Genomic DNA, 20,137 nt, shown 5'->3' with positions numbered 1-20,137 from the left:
GTCATGGTTAGAGGATAGAGAAGATAAAGGTCCAGTTTAGAGGATAAAGGATAAAGGTCCGGTTTAGAGGATAGAGAGGATAAAGAGTCATGGTTAGAGGATAGAGAGGATAAAGAGTCATGGTTAGAGGATAGAAGGATAAAGAGTCATGGTTAGAGGATAGAGAGGATAAAGAGTCATGGTTAACTAGATAGAGGGATAAAGAGTCATGGTTAACTAGATAGAGAGGATAAAAGTTCAGGGTTAGAGGATAGAGAGGATAAAGAGTCATGGTTAACTAGATAGAGAGGATAAAGAGTCATGGTTAGAGGATAGAGAGGATAAAGGTCCGGTTTAGAGGATAGAGAGGATAAAGGGTCGGGGTTAGAGGATAGAGAGGATAAAGATTCATGGTTAGAGGATAGAGAGGAGAAAAGTTCATGGTTTGAGGATAGAGAGGATAAAGGGTCCGGGTTAGAGGATAGAGAGTCATGGTTAACTAGATAGAGAGGATAAAGAGTCATGGTTAGAGGATAGAGAGGATAAAGAGTCATGGTTAGAGGATAGTGAGGATAAAGGGTCCGGTTTAGAGGATAGAGAGGATAAAGGGTCCGGGTTAGAGGATGGGGAGGATAAAGAGTCATGGTTAGAGGATAGAGAGGATAAAAGTTCATGGTTTGAGGATAGAGAGGATAAAAGTTCATGGTTAGAGGATAGAGAGGATAAAGGTCCGGTTTAGAGGATAGAGAGGATAAAGGTCCGGTTTAGAGGATAGAGAGGATAAAAGTTCATGGTTAGAGGATAGAGAGGATAAAGGGTCAGGGTTAGAGGATAGAGAGGATAAAGGGTCAGGGTTAGAGGATAGAGAGGATAAAGAGTCATGGTTAGATGATAGAGAGGATAAAGGGTCAGGGTTAGAGGATAGAGAGGATAAAGAGTCATGGTTAGATGATAGAGAGGATAAAGGGTCAGGGTTAGAGGATAGAGAGGATAAAGTGTCAGGGTTAGAGGATAGAGAGGATAAAGGTTCATGGTTAGTTGGAGGATAGAGGATCATGGTTAGAAGATAGAGTGGATAAAGGGTCAGGGTTAGAGGATAAAGTGTCATGGTTAGAGGATAGAGAGGATAAAGGGTCATGATTAGAGGATAGAGAGGACAAACGTGTCATGGTTAGGGGATAGAGAGGATAAAGGTTCAGGGTTAGAGGATAGAGAGGATAAAGGGTCATGGTTAGAGGATAGAGAGGATAAAGGGTCAGGGTTAGGGGATAGAGTGGATAAAGGGTCATGGTTAGAGGATAGAGAGGATAAAGGGTCAGGGTTAGAGGATAGAGAGGATAAAGAGTCATGGTTAACTAGATAGAGAGGATAAAGAGTCATGGTTAGAGGATAGAGAGGATAAAGGGTCCGGGTTAGAGGATAGAGAGTCATGGTTAACTAGATAGAGAGGATAAAGAGTCATGGTTAGAGGATAGAGAGGATAAAGAGTCATGGTTAGAGGATAGAGAGGATAAAGGTCCGGTTTAGAGGATAGAGAGGATAAAGAGTCATGGTTAGAGGATAGAGAGGATAAAGGTCCAGTTTAGAGGATAGAGAGGATAAAGAGTCATAGTTAGAGGATAGCGAGGATAAAGGGTCCGGGTTAGAGGATAGAGAGTCATGGTTAACTAGATAGAGAGGATAAAGGGTCATGGTTAGAGGATAGAGAGGATAAAGGGTCAGGGTTAGAGGATAGAGAGGATAAAGGGTCAGGGTTAGAGGATAGAGAGGATAAAGGGTCAGGGTTAGAGGATAGAGAGGATAAAGAGTCATGGTTAGAGGATAGAGAGGATAAAGGGTCAGGGTTAGAGGATAGAGAGGATAAAGAGTCATGGTTAGAGGATAGAGAGGATAAAGGGTCAGGGTTAGAGGATAGAGGGATAGAGAGGATAAAGGTTCATGGTTAGTTGGAGGATAGAGGATCATGGTTAGAAGATAGAGTGGATAAAGGGTCAGGGTTAGAGGATAAAGAGGATAAAGAGTCATGGTTAGAGGATAGAGAGGATAAAGAGTCATGGTTAGAGGATAGAGAGGATAAAGAGTCATGGTTAGAGGATAGAGAGGATAAAGGGTCCGGGTTAGAGGATAGAGAGGATAAAGAGTCATGGTTAGAGGATAGAGAGGATAAAGAGTCATGGTTAACTAGATAGAGAGGATAAAGAGTCATGGTTAACTAGATAGAGAGGATAAAAGTTCAGGGTTAGAGGATAGAGAGGATAAAGAGTCATGGTTAACTAGATAGAGAGGATAAAGAGTCATGGTTAGAGGATAGAGAGGATAAAGGGTCCGGGTTAGAGGATAGAGAGTCATGGTTAACTAGATAGAGAGGATAAAGAGTCATGGTTAGAGGATAGAGAGGATAAAGAGTCATGGTTAGAGGATAGAGAGGATAAAGGTCCGGTTTAGAGGATAGAGAGGATAAAGAGTCATGGTTAGAGGATAGAGAGGATAAAGGTCCAGTTTAGAGGATAGAGAGGATAAAGAGTCATAGTTAGAGGATAGCGAGGATAAAGGGTCCGGGTTAGAGGATAGAGAGTCATGGTTAACTAGATAGAGAGGATAAAGAGTCATGGTTAGAGGATAGAGAGGATAAAGAGTCCTGGTTAGAGGATAGAGAGGATAAAGGTACGGTTTAGAGGATAGAGAGGATAAAGAGTCATGGTTAGAGGATAGAGAGGATAAAAGTTCATGGTTAGAGGATAGAGAGGATAAAAGTTAATGGTTAGAGGATAGAGAGGATAAAGGGTCCGGGTTAAAGGATAGAGAGTCATGGTTAACTAGATAGAGAGGATAAAGAGTCATGGTTAGAGGATAGAGAGGATAAAGAGTCCTGGTTAGAGGATAGAGAGGATAAAGGGTCGGGGTTAGAGGATAGAGAGGATAAAGATTCATGGTTAGAGGATAGAGAGGAGAAAAGTTCATGGTTTGAGGATAGAGAGGATAAAGGGTCCGGGTTAGAGGATAGAGAGTCATGGTTAACTAGATAGAGAGGATAAAGAGTCATGGTTAGAGGATAGAGAGGATAAAGAGTCATGGTTAGAGGATAGAGAGGATAAAGGGTCCGGGTTAGAGGATAGAGAGGATAAAGAGTCATGGTTAGAGGATAGAGAGGATAAAGAGTCATGGTTAGAGGATGGAGAGGATAAAAGTTCATGGTTAGAGGATAGAGAGGATAAAAGTTCATGGTTAGAGGATAGAGAGGATAAAGGTCCGGTTTAGAGGATAGAGAGGATAAAGGTCCGGTTTAGAGGATAGAGAGGATAAAAGTTCATGGTTAGAGGATAGAGAGGATAAAGGGTCAGGGTTAGAGGATAGAGAGGATAAAGGGTCAGGGTTAGAGGATAGAGAGGATAAAGAGTCATGGTTAGATGATAGAGAGGATAAAGGGTCAGGGTTAGAGGATAGAGAGGATAAAGAGTCATGGTTAGATGATAGAGAGGATAAAGGGTCAGGGTTAGAGGATAGAGAGGATAAAGTGTCAGGGTTAGAGGATAGAGAGGATAAAGGTTCATGGTTAGTTGGAGGATAGAGGATCATGGTTAGAAGATAGAGTGGATAAAGGGTCAGGGTTAGAGGATAAAGAGGATAAAGAGTCATGGTTAGAGGATAGAGAGGATAAAGAGTCATGGTTAGAGGATAGAGAGGATAAAGAGTCATGGTTAGAGGATAGAGAGGATAAAGGGTCCGGGTTAGAGGATAGAGAGGATAAAGAGTCATGGTTAGAGGATAGAGAGGATAAAGAGTCATGGTTAACTAGATAGAGAGGATAAAGAGTCATGGTTAACTAGATAGAGAGGATAAAAGTTCAGGGTTAGAGGATAGAGAGGATAAAGAGTCATGGTTAACTAGATAGAGAGGATAAAGAGTCATGGTTAGAGGATAGAGAGGATAAAGGGTCTGGGTTAGAGGATAGAGAGTCATGGTTAACTAGATAGAGAGGATAAAGAGTCATGGTTAGAGGATAGAGAGGATAAAGAGTCATGGTTAGAGGATAGAGAGGATAAAAGTTCATGGTTTAGAGGATAGAGAGGATAAAGGGTCAGGGTTAGAGGATAGAGAGGATAAAGGGTCAGGGTTAGAGGATAGAGAGGATAAAGAGTCATAGTTAGAGGATAGCGAGGATAAAGGGTCCGGGTTAGAGGATAGAGAGTCATGGTTAACTAGATAGAGAGGATAAAGAGTCATGGTTAGAGGATAGAGAGGATAAAGAGTCATGGTTAGAGGATAGAGAGGATAAAGGGTCATGGTTAGAGGATAGAGAGGATAAAGGGTCAGGGTTAGAGGATAAAGGGTTATGGTTAGGGGATAGAGTGGATAAAGGGTCAGGGTTAGAGGATAGAGAGGATAAAGAGTCATGGTTAGAGGATAGAGAGGATAAAGGGTCCGGGTTAGAGGATAGAGAGGATAAAGGTCCGGTTTAGAGGATAGAGAGGATAAAGGGTCATGGTTAGTTGGAGGATAGAGGATCATGGTTAGAAGATAGAGTGGATAAAGGGTCAGGGTTAGAGGATAAAGAGGATAAAGAGTCATGGTTAGAGGATAGAGAGGATAAAGAGTCATGGTTAGAGGATAGAGAGGATAAAGAGTCATGGTTAGAGGATAGAGAGGATAAAGGGTCCGGGTTAGAGGATAGAGAGGATAAAGAGTCATGGTTAGAGGATAGAGAGGATAAAGAGTCATGGTTAACTAGATTGAGAGGATAAAGAGTCATGGTTAACTAGATAGAGAGGATAAAAGTTCAGGGTTAGAGGATAGAGAGGATAAAGAGTCATGGTTAACTAGATAGAGAGGATAAAGAGTCATGGTTAGAGGATAGAGAGGATAAAGGGTCTGGGTTAGAGGATAGAGAGTCATGGTTAACTAGATAGAGAGGATAAAGAGTCATGGTTAGAGGATAGAGAGGATAAAGAGTCATGGTTAGAGGATAGAGAGGATAAAGGTCCGGTTTAGAGGATAGAGAGGATAAAGAGTCATGGTTAGAGGATAGAGAGGATAAAGGTCCAGTTTAGAGGATAGAGAGGATAAAGAGTCATAGTTAGAGGATAGCGAGGATAAAGGGTCATGGTTAGAGGATAGAGAGGATAAAAGTTCATGGTTAGAGGATAGAGAGGATAAAGAGTCATGGTTAGAGGATAGAGAGGATAAAGGTACGGTTTAGAGGATAGAGAGGATAAAGAGTCATGGTTAGAGGATAGAGAGGATAAAAGTTCATGGTTAGAGGATAGAGAGGATAAAAGTTCATGGTTAGAGGATAGAGAGGATAAAGGGTCAGGGTTAGAGGATAGAGAGGATAAAGGGTCATGGTTAGAGGATAGAGAGGATAAAGAGTCCTGGTTAGATGATAGAGAGGATAAAGGGTCGGTTTAGAGGATAGAGAGGATAAAGAGTCATGGTTAGAGGATAGAGAGGATAAAAGTTCATGGTTAGAGGATAGAGAGGATAAAGGTAAGAGGATAGAGAGGATAAAGAGTCATGGTTAGAGGATAGATAAAAGTTCATGGTTAGAGATAAAGGATAAAAGTTCATGGTTAGAGGATAGAGAGGATAAGGTCCGGTTTAGAGGATGGAGAGGATAAAAGTCCGGTTTAGAGGATAGAGAGGATAAAAGTTCATGGTTAGAGGATAGAGAGGATAAAGGGTCAGGGTTAGAGGATAGAGAGGATAAAGAGTCAGGGTTAGAGGATAAAGGATAAAGTCATGGTTAGATGATAGAGAGGATAAAGGGTCATGGTTAGAGGATAGAGAGGATAAAGAGTCATGGTTAGAGGATGGAGAGGATAAAAGTTCATGGTTAGAGGATAGAGAGGATAAAAGTTCATGGTTAGAGGATAGAGAGGATAAAGGTCCGGTTTAGAGGATAAAGGTCCGGTTTAGAGGATAGAGATAAAAGTTCATGGTTAGAGGATAGAGAGGATAAAGGGTCAGGGTTAGAGGATAGAGAGGATAAAGGGTCAGGGTTAGAGGATAGAGAGGATAAAGAGTCATGGTTAGATGATAGAGAGGATAAAGGGTCAGGGTTAGAGGATAGAGAGGATAAAGAGTCATGGTTAGATGATAGAGAGGATAAAGGGTCAGGGTTAGAGGATAGAGAGGATAAAGTGTCAGGGTTAGAGGATAGAGAGGATAAAGGTTCATGGTTAGTTGGAGGATAGAGGATCATGGTTAGAAGATAGAGTGGATAAAGGGTCAGGGTTAGAGGATAAAGAGGATAAAGAGTCATGGTTAGAGGATAGAGAGGATAAAGAGTCATGGTTAGAGGATAGAGAGGATAAAGAGTCATGGTTAGAGGATAGAGAGGATAAAGGGTCCGGGTTAGAGGATAGAGAGAATAAAGAGTCATGGTTAGAGGATAGAGAGGATAAAGAGTCATGGTTAACTAGATAGAGAGGATAAAGAGTCATGGTTAACTAGATAGAGAGGATAAAAGTTCAGGGTTAGAGGATAGAGAGGATAAAGAGTCATGGTTAACTAGATAGAGAGGATAAAGAGTCATGGTTAGAGGATAGAGAGGATAAAGGGTCTGGGTTAGAGGATAGAGAGTCATGGTTAACTAGATAGAGAGGATAAAGAGTCATGGTTAGAGGATAGAGAGGATAAAAGTTCATGGTTAGAGGATAGAGAGGATAAAGGTACGGTTTAGAGGATAGAGAGGATAAAGAGTCATGGTTAGAGGATAGTGAGGATAAAGGTACGGTTTAGAGGATAGAGAGGATAAAGAGTCATGGTTAGAGGATAGTGAGGATAAAGGTCCGGTTTAGAGGATAGAGAGGATAAAGAGTCATGGTTAGAGGATAAGATAAAGGGTCCGGGTTAGAGGATAGAGAGTCATGGTTAACTAGATAGAGAGGATAAAGAGTCATGGTTAGAGGATAGAGAGGATAAAGAGTCATGGTTAGAGGATAGAGAGGATAAAGGTCCGGATTAGAGGATAGAGAGGATAAAGAGTCATGGTTAGAGGATAGAGAGGATAAAGGTCCAGTTTAGAGGATAGAGAGGATAAAGGTCATGGTTTAGAGGATAGAGAGGATAAAGAGTCATGGTTAGAGGATAGAGAGGATAAAGAGTCATGGTTAGAGGATAGAGAGGATAAAGAGTCATGGTTAGAGGATAGAGAGGATAAAGAGTCATGGTTAACTAGATAGAGAGGATAAAGAGTCATGGTTAACTAGATAGAGAGGATAAAAGTTCAGGGTTAGAGGATAGAGAGGATAAAGAGTCATGGTTAACTAGATAGAGAGGATAAAGAGTCATGGTTAGAGGATAGAGAGGATAAAGGTCCGGTTTAGAGGATAGAGAGGATAAAGGGTCAGGGGTTAGAGGATAGAGAGGATAAAGATTCATGGTTAGAGGATAGAGAGGAGAAAAGTTCATGGTTTGAGGATAGAGAGGATAAAGGGTCCGGGTTAGAGGATAGAGAGTCATGGTTAACTAGATAGAGAGGATAAAGAGTCATGGTTAGAGGATAGAGAGGATAAAGAGTCATGGTTAGAGGATAGTGAGGATAAAGGTCCGGTTTAGAGGATAGAGAGGATAAAGAGTCATGGTTAGAGGATAGAGAGGATAAAGAGTCATGGTATTAGGATGGAGAGGATAAAAGTTCATGGTTAGAGGATAGAGAGGATAAAGGGTCATGGTTAGAGGATAGAGAGGATAAAGGTCCGGTTTAGAGGATAGAGAGGATAAAGGTCCGGTTTAGAGGATAGAGAGGATAAAAGGTCATGGTTAGAGGATAGAGAGGATAAAGGGTCAGGGTTAGAGGATAGAGAGGATAAAGGGTCAGGGTTAGAGGATAGAGAGGATAAAGAGTCATGGTTAGATGATAGAGAGGATAAAGGGTCAGGGTTAGAGGATAGAGAGGATAAAGAGTCATGGTTAGATGATAGAGAGGATAAAGGGTCAGGGTTAGAGGATAGAGAGGATAAAGTGTCAGGGTTAGAGGATAGAGAGGATAAAGGTTCATGGTTAGTTGGAGGATAGAGGATCATGGTTAGAAGATAGAGTGGATAAAGGGTCAGGGTTAGAGGATAAAGAGGATAAAGAGTCATGGTTAGAGGATAGAGAGGATAAAGAGTCATGGTTAGAGGATAGAGAGGATAAAGAGTCATGGTTAGAGGATAGAGAGGATAAAGGGTCCGGGTTAGAGGATAGAGAGGATAAAGAGTCATGGTTAGAGGATAGAGAGGATAAAGAGTCATGGTTAACTAGATTGAGAGGATAAAGAGTCATGGTTAACTAGATAGAGAGGATAAAAGTTCAGGGTTAGAGGATAGAGAGGATAAAGAGTCATGGTTAACTAGATAGAGAGGATAAAGAGTCATGGTTAGAGGATAGAGAGGATAAAGGGTCCGGGTTAGAGGATAGAGAGTCATGGTTAACTAGATAGAGAGGATAAAGAGTCATGGTTAGAGGATAGAGAGGATAAAGAGTCATGGTTAGAGGATAGAGAGGATAAAGGTCCGGTTTAGAGGATAGAGAGGATAAAGAGTCATGGTTAGAGGATAGAGAGGATAAAGGTCCAGTTTAGAGGATAGAGAGGATAAAGAGTCATAGTTAGAGGATAGCGAGGATAAAGGGTCCGGGTTAGAGGATAGAGAGTCATGGTTAACTAGATAGAGAGGATAAAGAGTCATGGTTAGAGGATAGAGAGGATAAAGAGTCATGGTTAGAGGATAGAGAGGATAAAGGTCCGGTTTAGAGGATAGAGAGGATAAAGAGTCATGGTTAGAGGATAGAGAGGATAAAGGTCCAGTTTAGAGGATAGAGAGGATAAAGGTCCGGTTTAGAGGATAGAGAGGATAAAGAGTCATGGTTAGAGGATAGAGAGGATAAAGAGTCATGGTTAGAGGATAGAGAGGATAAAGAGTCATGGTTAGAGGATAGAGAGGATAAAGAGTCATGGTTAACTAGATAGAGAGGATAAAGAGTCATGGTTAACTAGATAGAGAGGATAAAAGTTCAGGGTTAGAGGATAGAGAGGATAAAGAGTCATGGTTAACTAGATAGAGAGGATAAAGAGTCATGGTTAGAGGATAGAGAGGATAAAGGTCCGGTTTAGAGGATAGAGAGGATAAAGGGTCCGGGTTAGAGGATAGAGAGGATAAAGAGTCATGGTTAGAGGATAGAGAGGATAAAAGTTCATGGTTTGAGGATAGAGAGGATAAAGGGTCCGGGTTAGAGGATAGAGAGTCATGGTTAACTAGATAGAGAGGATAAAGAGTCATGGTTAGAGGATAGAGAGGATAAAGAGTCATGGTTAGAGGATAGTGAGGATAAAGGTCCGGTTTAGAGGATAGAGAGGATAAAGAGTCATGGTTAGAGGATAGAGAGGATAAAGGTCCAGTTTAGAGGATAGAGATGATAAAGGTCCGGTTTAGAGGATAGAGAGGATAAAGAGTCATGGTTAGAGGATAGAGAGGATAAAAGTTAATGGTTAGAGGATAGAGAGGATAAAGGGTCCGGGTTAAAGGATAGAGAGTCATGGTTAACTAGATAGAGAGGATAAAGAGTCATGGTTAGAGGATAGAGAGGATAAAGAGTCCTGGTTAGAGGATAGAGAGGATAAAGAGTCATGGTTAGAGGATAGAGAGGATAAAGGTACGGTTTAGAGGATAGAGAGGATAAAGAGTCATGGTTAGAGGATAGAGAGGATAAAAGTTCATGGTTAGAGGATAGAGAGGATAAAGGGTCCGGGTTAAAGGATAGAGAGTCATGGTTAACTAGATAGAGAGGATAAAGAGTCATGGTTAGAGGATAGAGAGGATAAAGAGTCCTGGTTAGAGGATAGAGAGGAGAAAGAGTCATGGTTAGAGGATAGAGAGGATAAAGGGTCAGGGTTAGAGGATAGAGAGGATAAAGGGTCAGGGTTAGAGGATAGAGAGGATAAAGGGTCAGGGTTAGAGGATAGAGAGGAATAAAGGGTCAGGGTTAGAGGATAGAGAGGATAAAGGGTCCGGGTCAGAGGATAGAGAGGATAAAGAGTCATGGTTAGAGGATAGAGAGGATAAAGGGTCAGGGTTAGAGGATAGAGAGGATAAAGAGGATAAAGGGTCAGGGTTAGAGGATAGAGAGGATAGAGAGGATAAAGGGTCAGGGTTAGAGGATAGAGAGGATAAAGGGTCAGGGTTAGAGGATAGAGAGGAGAAAGGGTCAGGGTTAGAGGATAGAGAGGATAAAGGGTCAGGGTTAGAGGATAGAGAGGATAGAGAGGATAAAGGGTCAGGGTTAGAGGATAGAGAGGATAAAGGGTCAGGGTTAGAGGATAGAGAGGATAAAGGGTCAGGGTTAGAGGATAGAGAGGATAAAGGGTCAGGGTTAGAGGATAGAGAGCCATGGTAAAAATGTTTTATCGAAATTGAAAACTATTATTATTTTTTAAATAGTTGAACCCAAACCAAACCTTGAGTGTTCTGCACAGGCCAGAAGACTCAAGGCCACTGTGGTCTCGAAGAACATCTGACTGCTTAAATGGTTGGTCTCTCAGTCAGTCAGGACAGTACTATAATCTTTATTCAAACCATGCACTCTCACAAACTCATGACAGCAACACTTCATATCAATAAGGATTGGAGTTACTTGTATCACATACTAATACAAGGTTATCTGTAAACCACTTCCTCTGATGTTGTATCAGAGGAAAAATGTATTTTATTATAAATCATCACTATTACTACCTTAACTAGCTTTACTATGACAGCTACAACCACTACTACTTCTATGATGATGGTGATGATGATGGTGATGTTGTTGATGGTGTTGATGATGATGGTGGTGATGATGATGGTGGTGATAGTGATGGTGGTGATGATGATGGTGGTGATGATGATGATGAATGTGTGGTCCTCTCCCCTCCCAGGACACAGCCCTGTGGACTACAAGCTGCTTTCTGTCCAGGTGATGATTCGCCATGGCGACCGTTACCCCCTTTACGCCATCCCCAAAACCAAGCGGCCTGCCATCGACTGCACCCTGTCCCCAAAGAGGTGAGAGCTATGCCCACTGACTGAACATCCAATGATGATGCAACAAATAGTCTCTCGTCTCCTATTATTCATTCATTAAGGCCTTCTGTTAAATAAAGATGTCCTCCTGAATGAACTGGAGGCTACTGTAAATGTTAGCTATACCCTCCAGCTCCACAGTTTCCATTACATCATTTGATCATTAGATAATTACATCATTAGAGCATTAGATCATTAGATTAGATCAAATGCAGTTTTGACTGCAGCCAGAAAATGATACCACTTTGTCTTGTGAAATTACCCCCCCCCCCGTCCTTTGAAGAGTTTCTGGTTAGCATGTCAGTGGAAAACTTAAGCAATAATTGCTATGAAGAAGAGGGGAATGTGAGAAGAGAAAACAAGCTGTTGTTGTTAGTCAAAGTGATTAGCCATGGTTATGCAGTGTGTGATGTGGAACTACAAGATGTTCAGTCTGACTGTGTTAGATGTAGTGCTGAGATGTGTTGTGTTTGCTATGTAATTATCAAGAGTGTCAGGGACGTGCATGTCCTGCCTGGGGCCACAGGTTCACTTTCAATGGCACCTAGGAGCATCAGAGTGATCCTACTACACGTTGAGCTCTAACACAGAGACATTCATTATTTCAAAGTGTGACAATGTTGACTGTCCAACAGTCATTCTGTCTCTCCATTTTACTTTTATCACTCTCATTTTCTCCCACTTGTTTTCCCTCCAGACTGTCACTGTGGTGTTGTGTTTGCTGTTCTGCTGCCACTCTCTGGTGCAGATGGATGCATGCACACACACACACACACACACACACACACACACACACACACACACACACACACACACACACACAGACAAGGTTTTGCTGCCTCTTATCTCACTTGATTTGAAAAACACGATTTTCCATGCTGCTGTGAAGAAGCAATACTGTCTCTGTCAGAAATAATCCCCACTGAGAAATGAATTAGCACATGATGTGTGGACTATTTCTGACAAACATTTTGATATCCTCTCTCTTTTTCATGTTCTCATCTTCCCATATCATTTTCTATCTCTGTGTACAACTGTCTTTTATTCTGTGTTCACCCCCCATTCATATGTCATCCTGTCTCATCCCACTGCTCCGCTCTGCCTCTCATCATGCAGATGGCAGTTTCTGATAACATATTATTTATAGAGAGGGAAGTCATTGCTGTGGCTCTTGCTGCACATTCTCAAAAACAAAGATCAGGGCAGGAAGGGCTCTTTCAGACCTGGCTTCCCTCAGTCAAAAGTGTGTGTGAAAAGAGTGTGTGTGAGAGAGATTGTTTGTGTGTGTGAGGGCACTTGGGTTCTATCTACTTTGATTGGCACAACAGAGGGATCCCCGGTGACTTCATTCTAAACAGATGGCTGATAAATTCCTCCCCAATCCTCTTTTTGGGATATCTTGGTGTATGGCCATTTGCAAATTCAACATGGGCATTTCATTCTGAGCTGATGGGTCTTGCAGAGGAAGAGTCAGTAATCTGAGTCATCTGTGGCCACTGGGCCTGGCCTTCACAGAGCTGAGAGGACTGGTGAATGTCTGCTATGAAGACAAACTTTGGCTAGAAGATAATTACACATCTTCACTAATGTTTGGCATGTCACAAGAAGGCATAACCCAAATCACAGGAGGTTAGTGGCACCTTATTTGGGCTCGTTGTAATGACTGGAGTGGAATCAGTGGAATGGTATCAAATACATCAAACAAGGTTTCCATGTGTTTGATGCCATTCCATTTACTCTGTTCCAGCCATTATTATCAGCCATCCTCCCCTCAGCAGCCTCCTGTGACTCAAACCCACATGAGCGCTCGTGTATTCTGAGTTTGAGTCTGTACTCGCGCTCTCTCTCTCTGCCTTTCTGTCTCTCTCCCTCTTTCCCCCAGTGCACCTCTCTCTCTGACCAGTATTCAATGCCATCTGGCTCTCAGCACCGACATTCCACTCCAAGTTAGAGCTGAAAGGAGCGAGGGAGAGAGGGAGGAGAGAGAGACAAATGGATAGATGCAAGGTGACACAGCCAAGCGGAGAGAGTGGGAAGGATTCATGGAGAGAAAACAAGAGTGTGAGACAGAGAGAGAGAAACGGAGAGAGTGAGGGATGAAGGTAGACTTGGGGATGTTGAACTATGGACCTCCTGAGAGAAGATCTTTGTTTTGCTGGAGCTACAATAAATCAAATCAAATGTTATTGGTCACATACACATGGTTAGCAGATGTTAATGTGAGTGTAGCGAAATGCTTGTGCTTCTAGTTCCGACAGTGCAGTAATATCTAACAAGTAATCTAACAATTCCCCAACAACTACCTAATACACACAAATCTAAAGAGAGGAATACAAATGTGTACATATAAACTACCGTTCAAAAGTTTGGGGTCACATATCCTTGTTTTTTAAAGAAAAGCTATTTTTTTGTCCATTAAAATAAAATAGATCAGAAATACAGTGTAGACATTGTTAATGTTGTAAATGACTGACTATTGTAGCTGGAAACGGCAGATTCTTAATAGAATATCTACATACTGTAGGTGTACAGAGGCCCATTATCAGCAACCATCACTCCTGTGTTCCAATGAACAGTCAGTGGCTCGGGTGGTTGTTGTCCTTGATGATCTTTTTGGCCTTCCTGTAAACATTGGGTGCTGTAGGTGTCCTGGAGGGCAGGTAGTTTGCCCCCGGTAATTGCGTTGTGCAGACCGCACCACTGTCTGGAGAGCCTTGCGCTTGAGGGTGGTGCAGTTGCTGTACCAGCCGGCGATACAGCCCAACAGGCTGTAAAAGTTTGTCAGGGTTTTAGGTGACAAGCCAAATTTCTTCAGCCTCCTGAGGTTGAAGAGGCACTGTTTCGCCTTCTTTATCACACTGTCTGTGTGGGTGGACCATTTCAGTTTGTCTGTGATGTGTACTCCGAGTAACTTAAAACTTTCCACCTTCTCCACTACTGTCCCTTCGATGTGGATAAGAGGGTGCTTCCTCTGCTGTTTCCTGAAGTCCACGATCATCTCCTTTGTTTTGTTGACGTTGAGTGAGAGGTTGTTTTCCTGACACCACACTCCGAGTGCCCTCAATAGATACAGCAGACGTGTGTTTGAGCAGGCTGTTTTGTCTCTGGGGTGTGTGTGGATTATGTGTGTGTGCTTGGGAGAGAGAGATTTACATTTATAAAGGTCTTATTTATAAAGGTCTACAATCTGGGTCTGTTTTTATTTTGACCAGTGTGTAATTATGGGGATCTATTCTGCGCTAGCATATGGGTTATAGGCAGGATCCTAGGGGACTGTTCGAGTGTGTGTCTGCATGTAATTCCCCATAGCTGGCACGAGCATGCCAAGTCGACCCACTGTCTCTGTCTGTCTGCGGTCTCTCCAGCTGGAAACTATTTTCTCTCTCTCTCTCTCTCTCTCTCTCTCTCTCTCTCTCTCTCTCTCTGTCTCTCTCTCTCTCTCTCTCTCTCTCTCTCTCTCTATCTCTCTCTCTCTCTCTCTCTCTCTCTCTCTCTCTCTCTCTCTCTCTCTCTCTCTCTCTCTCTATCTCTCTCTCTCTCTCTCTCTCTCTCTCTCAAAAGTCAATAGAATAGAAGAATGTTAAATCTAACACCAGCATATTTATTTAGAGACTGGAGCTGCCTGGCAAACGTTAGTTAGAGACTGGAGCTGCCTGGCAAACGTTAGTTAGAGACTGGAGCTGCCTGGAAAACGTTAGTTAGAGACTGGAGCTGCCTGGAAAACGTTAGTTAGAGACTGGAGCTGCCTGGAAAACGTTAGTTAGAGACTGGAGCTGCCTGGAAAACGTTATTTAGAGACTGGAGCTGCCTGGAAAACGTTAGTTAGAGACTGGAGCTGCCTGGAAAACGTTAGTTAGAGACTGGAGCTGCCTGGAAAACGTTATTTAGAGACTGGAGCTGCCTGGCAAACGTTAGTTAGAGACTGGAGCTGCCTGGAAAACGTTAGTTAGAGACTGGAGCTGCCTGGAAAACGTTAGTTAGAGACTGGAGCTGCCTGGAAAACGTTAGTTAGAGACTGGAGCTGCCTGGAAAACGTTAGTTAGAGACTGGAGCTGCCTGGAAAACGTTAGTTAGAGACTGGAGCTGCCTGGAAAACGTTAGTTAGAGACTGGAGCTGCCTGGCAAACGTTAGTTAGAGACTGGAGCTGCCTGGCAAAGGTTAGTTAGAGACTGGAGCTGGCTGGAAAACGTTATTTAGAGACTGGAGCTGACTGGAAAACGTTAGTTAGAGACTGGAGCTGACTGGAAAACGTTATTTAGAGACTGGAGCTGCCTGGCAAAGGTTAGTTAGAGACTGGAGCTGCCTGGCAAACGTTATTTAGAGACTGGAGCTGACTGGAAAACGTTAGTTAGAGACTGGAGCTGCCTGGCAAACGTTATTTAGAGACTGGAGCTGCCTGGAAAACGTTAGTTAGACACTGGAGCTGCCTGGCAAACGTTAGTTAGAGACTGGAGCTGCCTGGCCAACGTTAGTTAGAGACTGGAGCTGCCTGGCAAACGTTAGTTAGAGACTGGAGCTGCCTGGCAAATGTTAGTTAGAGACTGGAGCTGCCTGGCAAACATTATTTAGAGACTGGAGCTGACTGGAAAACGTTAGTTAGAGACTGGAGCTGCCTGGCAAATGTTAGTTAGAGACTGGAGCTGCCTGGCAAACTTTATTTAGAGACTGGAGCTGCCTGGCAAACGTTAGTTAGAGACTGGAGCTGCCTGGCAAACGTTATTTAGAGACTGGAGCTGACTGGAAAACGTTAGTTAGAGACTGGAGCTGCCTGGCAAACGTTAGTTAGAGACTGGAGCTGCCTGGCAAACTTTATTTAGAGACTGGAGCTGCCTGGCAAACGTTAGTTAGAGACTGGAGCTGGCTGGAAAACGTTAGTTAGAGACTGGAGCTGCCTGGCAAACGTTAGTTAGAGACTGGAGTTGCCTGGCAAACGTTACTTAGAGACTGGAGCAGCCTGGCAAACGTTATTTAGAGACTGGAGCTGCCTGGCAAACGTTAGTTAGAGACTGGAGCTGCCTGGCAAACGTTATTTAGAGACTGGAGCTGACTGGGAAACGTTAGTTAGAGACTGGAGCTGCCTGGCAAACATTAGTTACAGACTGGAGCTGCCTGGCAAACGTTAGTTAGAGACTGGAGCTGCCTGGCAAACATTAGTTACAGACTGGAGCTGCCTGGCAAACATTAGTTACAGACTGGAGCTGCCTGGCAAACGTTAGTTAGAGACTGGAGCTGCCTGGCAAACGTTAGTTAGAGACTGGAGCTGCCTGCTGAATGTTAGGGATGGGCTGCTTGGCAAACGGGATTTCATGATGTAATACTATTCTGTGGTGGAAGGCATAGATTTAGGGTCAATGTTTCAACCAATCATGACAAACCTTGTCGAATCTGAGACTAATGATAGGATGTGATGTGGTTTTGGATGATGTCTCAGAACTGGATTGCTATGGAAACCAGTGTCCCTGTGTGTATGTGTGCATGCTCATGTATGTGTGTGTGTGCGTACTCATGTGTACCGTTGAACCTGCCACCCCATAAATAATCTTTAATCTGTAAAACTATGGTGCGATTGAGCTGCAGCTCCCAGATTTGATGTATTAAACTGTAATCCTCTATCATCTCTAATCGTTTAGATCTTTGACTGATCATCCCCTGCCCTGACTGTACACTGACCTCACTGTGAGGTAAAGATGATGCTCTTGTCTCTGTAGCCATGTCCCTGCTGATTGTGTTTATATAGCCCTCATACTCTATCTACCGCACATCGAACTAGGCTCAGTCAGTGTTGTGTTAGACAGCTCCCTGGTGGTAGAGACATAACAGTGCAAGACTGCATACAACTTTAACTCTAGTTTTCACCCCATACAAAGGGTTCTTTCCTTCTACATGTCACATATTAATCATGTCACTTAACACCCCCCCCTCCCCTCCCCTCTCTTTCATCTCTCTCCCCCTTCCAGGAAGCCCTCCCACCCCCAGCTAAAATCTTTCATTGGTCACATGGCCCAGGGGGGGCATGGCCGCTGGGAGGGGACTCTCAGCTCGTTGCCCCGTCTCCCTAACCACAGCGCTTGTGAGATGGGCGAGCTCACTCAGACAGGTAACCAACCAATCAATCACATTAAAGATATGTAAAGAACCACCCGAACAGGCTGGTTTTATATCTGAAATGTGCAACCAATCTCTGTCTTTCCCTCTTTAGGTGTAGTGCAGCATTTACGCAATGGCCAGCTCCTTCGCCAAGCCTACAAGCGCCACAAACTCCTCCCGCCCGATTGGTCGACCAAGCAAGTGTGGGTGGAGACTACGAGCAGGAGCCGCACCCTCCAGAGCGGTATGGCTCTTCTGTATGGGTTCCTGCCAGACTTTGACTGGAGCCTTCTGACAGTCCACCACCAGTGGAGCACGTTGTTCTGTGGTTCAGCCTGCGACTGTCCTGCTAGGAACCCCTATCTGGAGGAGGAGCAGAGGAGACAGTACCGCCTCAGAGCGGCAGACACTGAACTGGAGAGGACCTACGCAGACATGGCCCGTACGCTAGGTCTGCCCCCGCGCCAGCTCAGAGCTGCCAACCCTATAGACTCTCTGCTGTGCCACCTGTGCCACGGCCTGTCCTTCCCCTGTGTGTCAGCAGGGAGTGCTCTCGGCAGTGGGGGCTGTCTGACTCTGGCCCAGTTCGCTGTGATCCGGAGGCAGCAGTTAGAGGACGAGGTGGACAGGAGGAGGGTGGGACTGTATCGCCGCTACGCCGTGCTCGCCATGCACCCCTACCTCAACCGCACCGCCAACAGGTTGGAGCGCGTCGCCAAGGCCTACGCTCCGGGCCGAAAACCCCGCGCTGGAGAGGAGGTGTTCACCCTGTCCTCGGCTCACGACGTCACCGTGGCGCCGTTACTAAGCGCCCTGGGCTTGGAGGAGGCATTGTTCCCGAGGTTTGCAGCAAGGGTTGTGTTTGAGTTGTGGAAGAGTCCGCACACAACGCAGAGACCACGTAAGGGGCAACGACAGAGTCAGAATAAGGCTTCTGGGGTGAAAGGGGAGAGGTCAAAAGGTGGTAACATGTTTGTGAGGGTTCTGTACAACGGAGAGGACGTAACATTCCATACCACCTTCTGTAGCTCACATGACCGCCATGCCACACAACCGCTATGCCCCCTGGGTAACTTCCTGTCTTTCGTCAGGAAAGACATGTTCGGTGTCCTCAACGCCACGTCCTACCACGACGCCTGCTACCGACGGACAGGCTGACTGACAGAGGGATGGAGAGAGAAAAGGAGGAGAGGAAGTGAGTCATTTAGCTGATTTTGGAATTTGTTAATAGCTCTTTTCCCACTTTGATGGTCTATTGAACTATTTTAATGTCTTAAAACTTTGACATTTTTCTAAAGTCAAAAAACATTCCTAGAAAGCATAGATACTGATCATACATGTCAGGCACACACAAACACACTGCAAAAATACATATTTTCACCAACAAATTCCTATACACAAACACTATATACACACTCTTCATGCCTTCTTGATCAGATGTATTTGTCAATGAAGTTGGACTTCTAAACTGACAGCCTTGTGGTGTTGACAATCACACCCGGATACTTAACCTGCAAATATACACATTTGAACGTTGACCTTTCTACCATTTTTAAGTTTTTGAAATGTTTGTGGGGTGAAAGTTAAGTACTCAAACACTTTATTCGCACATTCCTGCATTCCAACTGGGAATGTTGAGATTCCGCTTTTCCCAAATTCCTGCATAGAAAAGAGGAACATTGAAACTGGAAACACGAATGCTGGATTAGTTCATATAAATGTTGAAACTGCCAATTATAATTTGTCTCGATATTGTTCTTACATTTTGATTAAAATGGTGCTGGAGGGTTGTTTTTTCTGTATAACTAATTCATTTGAGTTTACTGCTAAAAAAAGAGCTCAGCCACATACTGTACTTTCAGGCTGATTTCAATGTTAAGAATTAAGTCATCCCAACAATTTACACTCAATGTTTACTCAATAATGAAAATATTCCACACCTTAGTAAAGGCTAGTTTTTATGGTACTTGGATTTCACTGCTGCTGTAAGATGGTTGATATGTCATCAGTAAATTGTACATTTTTCCACTACATGAAGGAAACCATTTTTCTATTTTTATTAATGATGTTCATAATTTTGAATAATTACAATTTTTACTGTAAAGCACATTACACAGTCTGCAAAGAAGTAATAAAACTTGTTTCCTCACAACGGTCTCTGTATTGTGTGAAAACGTATGAGCTAACTTATTACTGTTCTGAATTCCCCAAGTCTCAGACTAGACATAATATAGGAAACATAAATCCAGGACAATCAAATTAGTATGATATGGTATGTTTGAAATGGATACATAAGATAGAAGGTTACTTAGGCTAAAACAAAAGGTGCTTGGTCGGGATGGATGGGCGTATAACAAAAAAGTCCTTCAGGAATTCAACCTTTTGTGAAGGAATTGTGCAGGTTTCCTGCAGGAATCCTGTAGGCTTGGCAAAATCCTGCAGAAAATGTCCATGATGACTAGTCCTGCAGAAATCCTGCACAAACATAACAATTCCTTCAGGAATCCTGCAGGGTCAAAACCTGCAGGATGTTGATATTCCTGTAAGACCAACTAAATCCCAGCATGAATCCTGCAGAACAATTCCTGTGGCAATTCCAGTAGGACCATGACAATTCCTGCAGGAATCCTGCAGGACCAAAACCTGAATAATTTTGATATTCCTGCAGGATATGGCAATTCCTGAAGGACCAAGTAAATCCCAGCATGAATCCTGCAGAACCGAATCCTGCAGGATTTTGATATTTCTGCAGGATATATCAATTCCTGCAGGACAAATTCCAGCACATATTCCTAGGACCATATCGGTCTAGTCTCAGTCCTGACTTAAATTTTCTTGAAAATCAAACAAGGTTTGAATATTGCTGTCCATCAATGATTCCCAACCAAATTGAATGAGCTTGAGCAATTTGACAAAAACAATATGTTGCCCTAAGAGTTGTCCAAAGTTGGTAGAATCTTAATAAAAATTATTCACAGCTGGCTGCCAAATGTGCTTCTACCAAGTAATAACACAGAGGGGTGGAGACTTATAC

At 43.3% G+C, this 20,137-nt stretch overlaps 1 protein-coding gene across 2 annotated transcripts in view; it reads left to right on the top strand.

The window, feature by feature from the left end:
• Positions 1–19,255, top strand: part of LOC112226676 (2-phosphoxylose phosphatase 1) — a 49,847-nt gene extending 30,592 nt beyond the window's left edge. For both annotated transcript variants that reach the window (XM_042296337.1, XM_042296338.1), the window contains 3 exons: positions 10,871–10,997; positions 16,974–17,113; positions 17,216–19,255. In XM_042296337.1, the coding sequence (XP_042152271.1) occupies positions 10,871–10,997; positions 16,974–17,113; positions 17,216–18,261 (1,313 nt within the window). In that variant the 3' untranslated portion in view covers positions 18,262–19,255. The remainder of the gene's footprint in view (positions 1–10,870; positions 10,998–16,973; positions 17,114–17,215) is intronic.
• Positions 19,256–20,137: the final 882 nt, after the last annotated feature.

This window comes from Oncorhynchus tshawytscha, linkage group LG13 (assembly GCF_018296145.1).
Source record: "Oncorhynchus tshawytscha isolate Ot180627B linkage group LG13, Otsh_v2.0, whole genome shotgun sequence".
NCBI lineage: Eukaryota > Metazoa > Chordata > Actinopteri > Salmoniformes > Salmonidae > Oncorhynchus > Oncorhynchus tshawytscha.
Note: the sequence above shows the minus strand (reverse complement) of the source record. Positions and strands in the feature narration are given on the sequence as shown.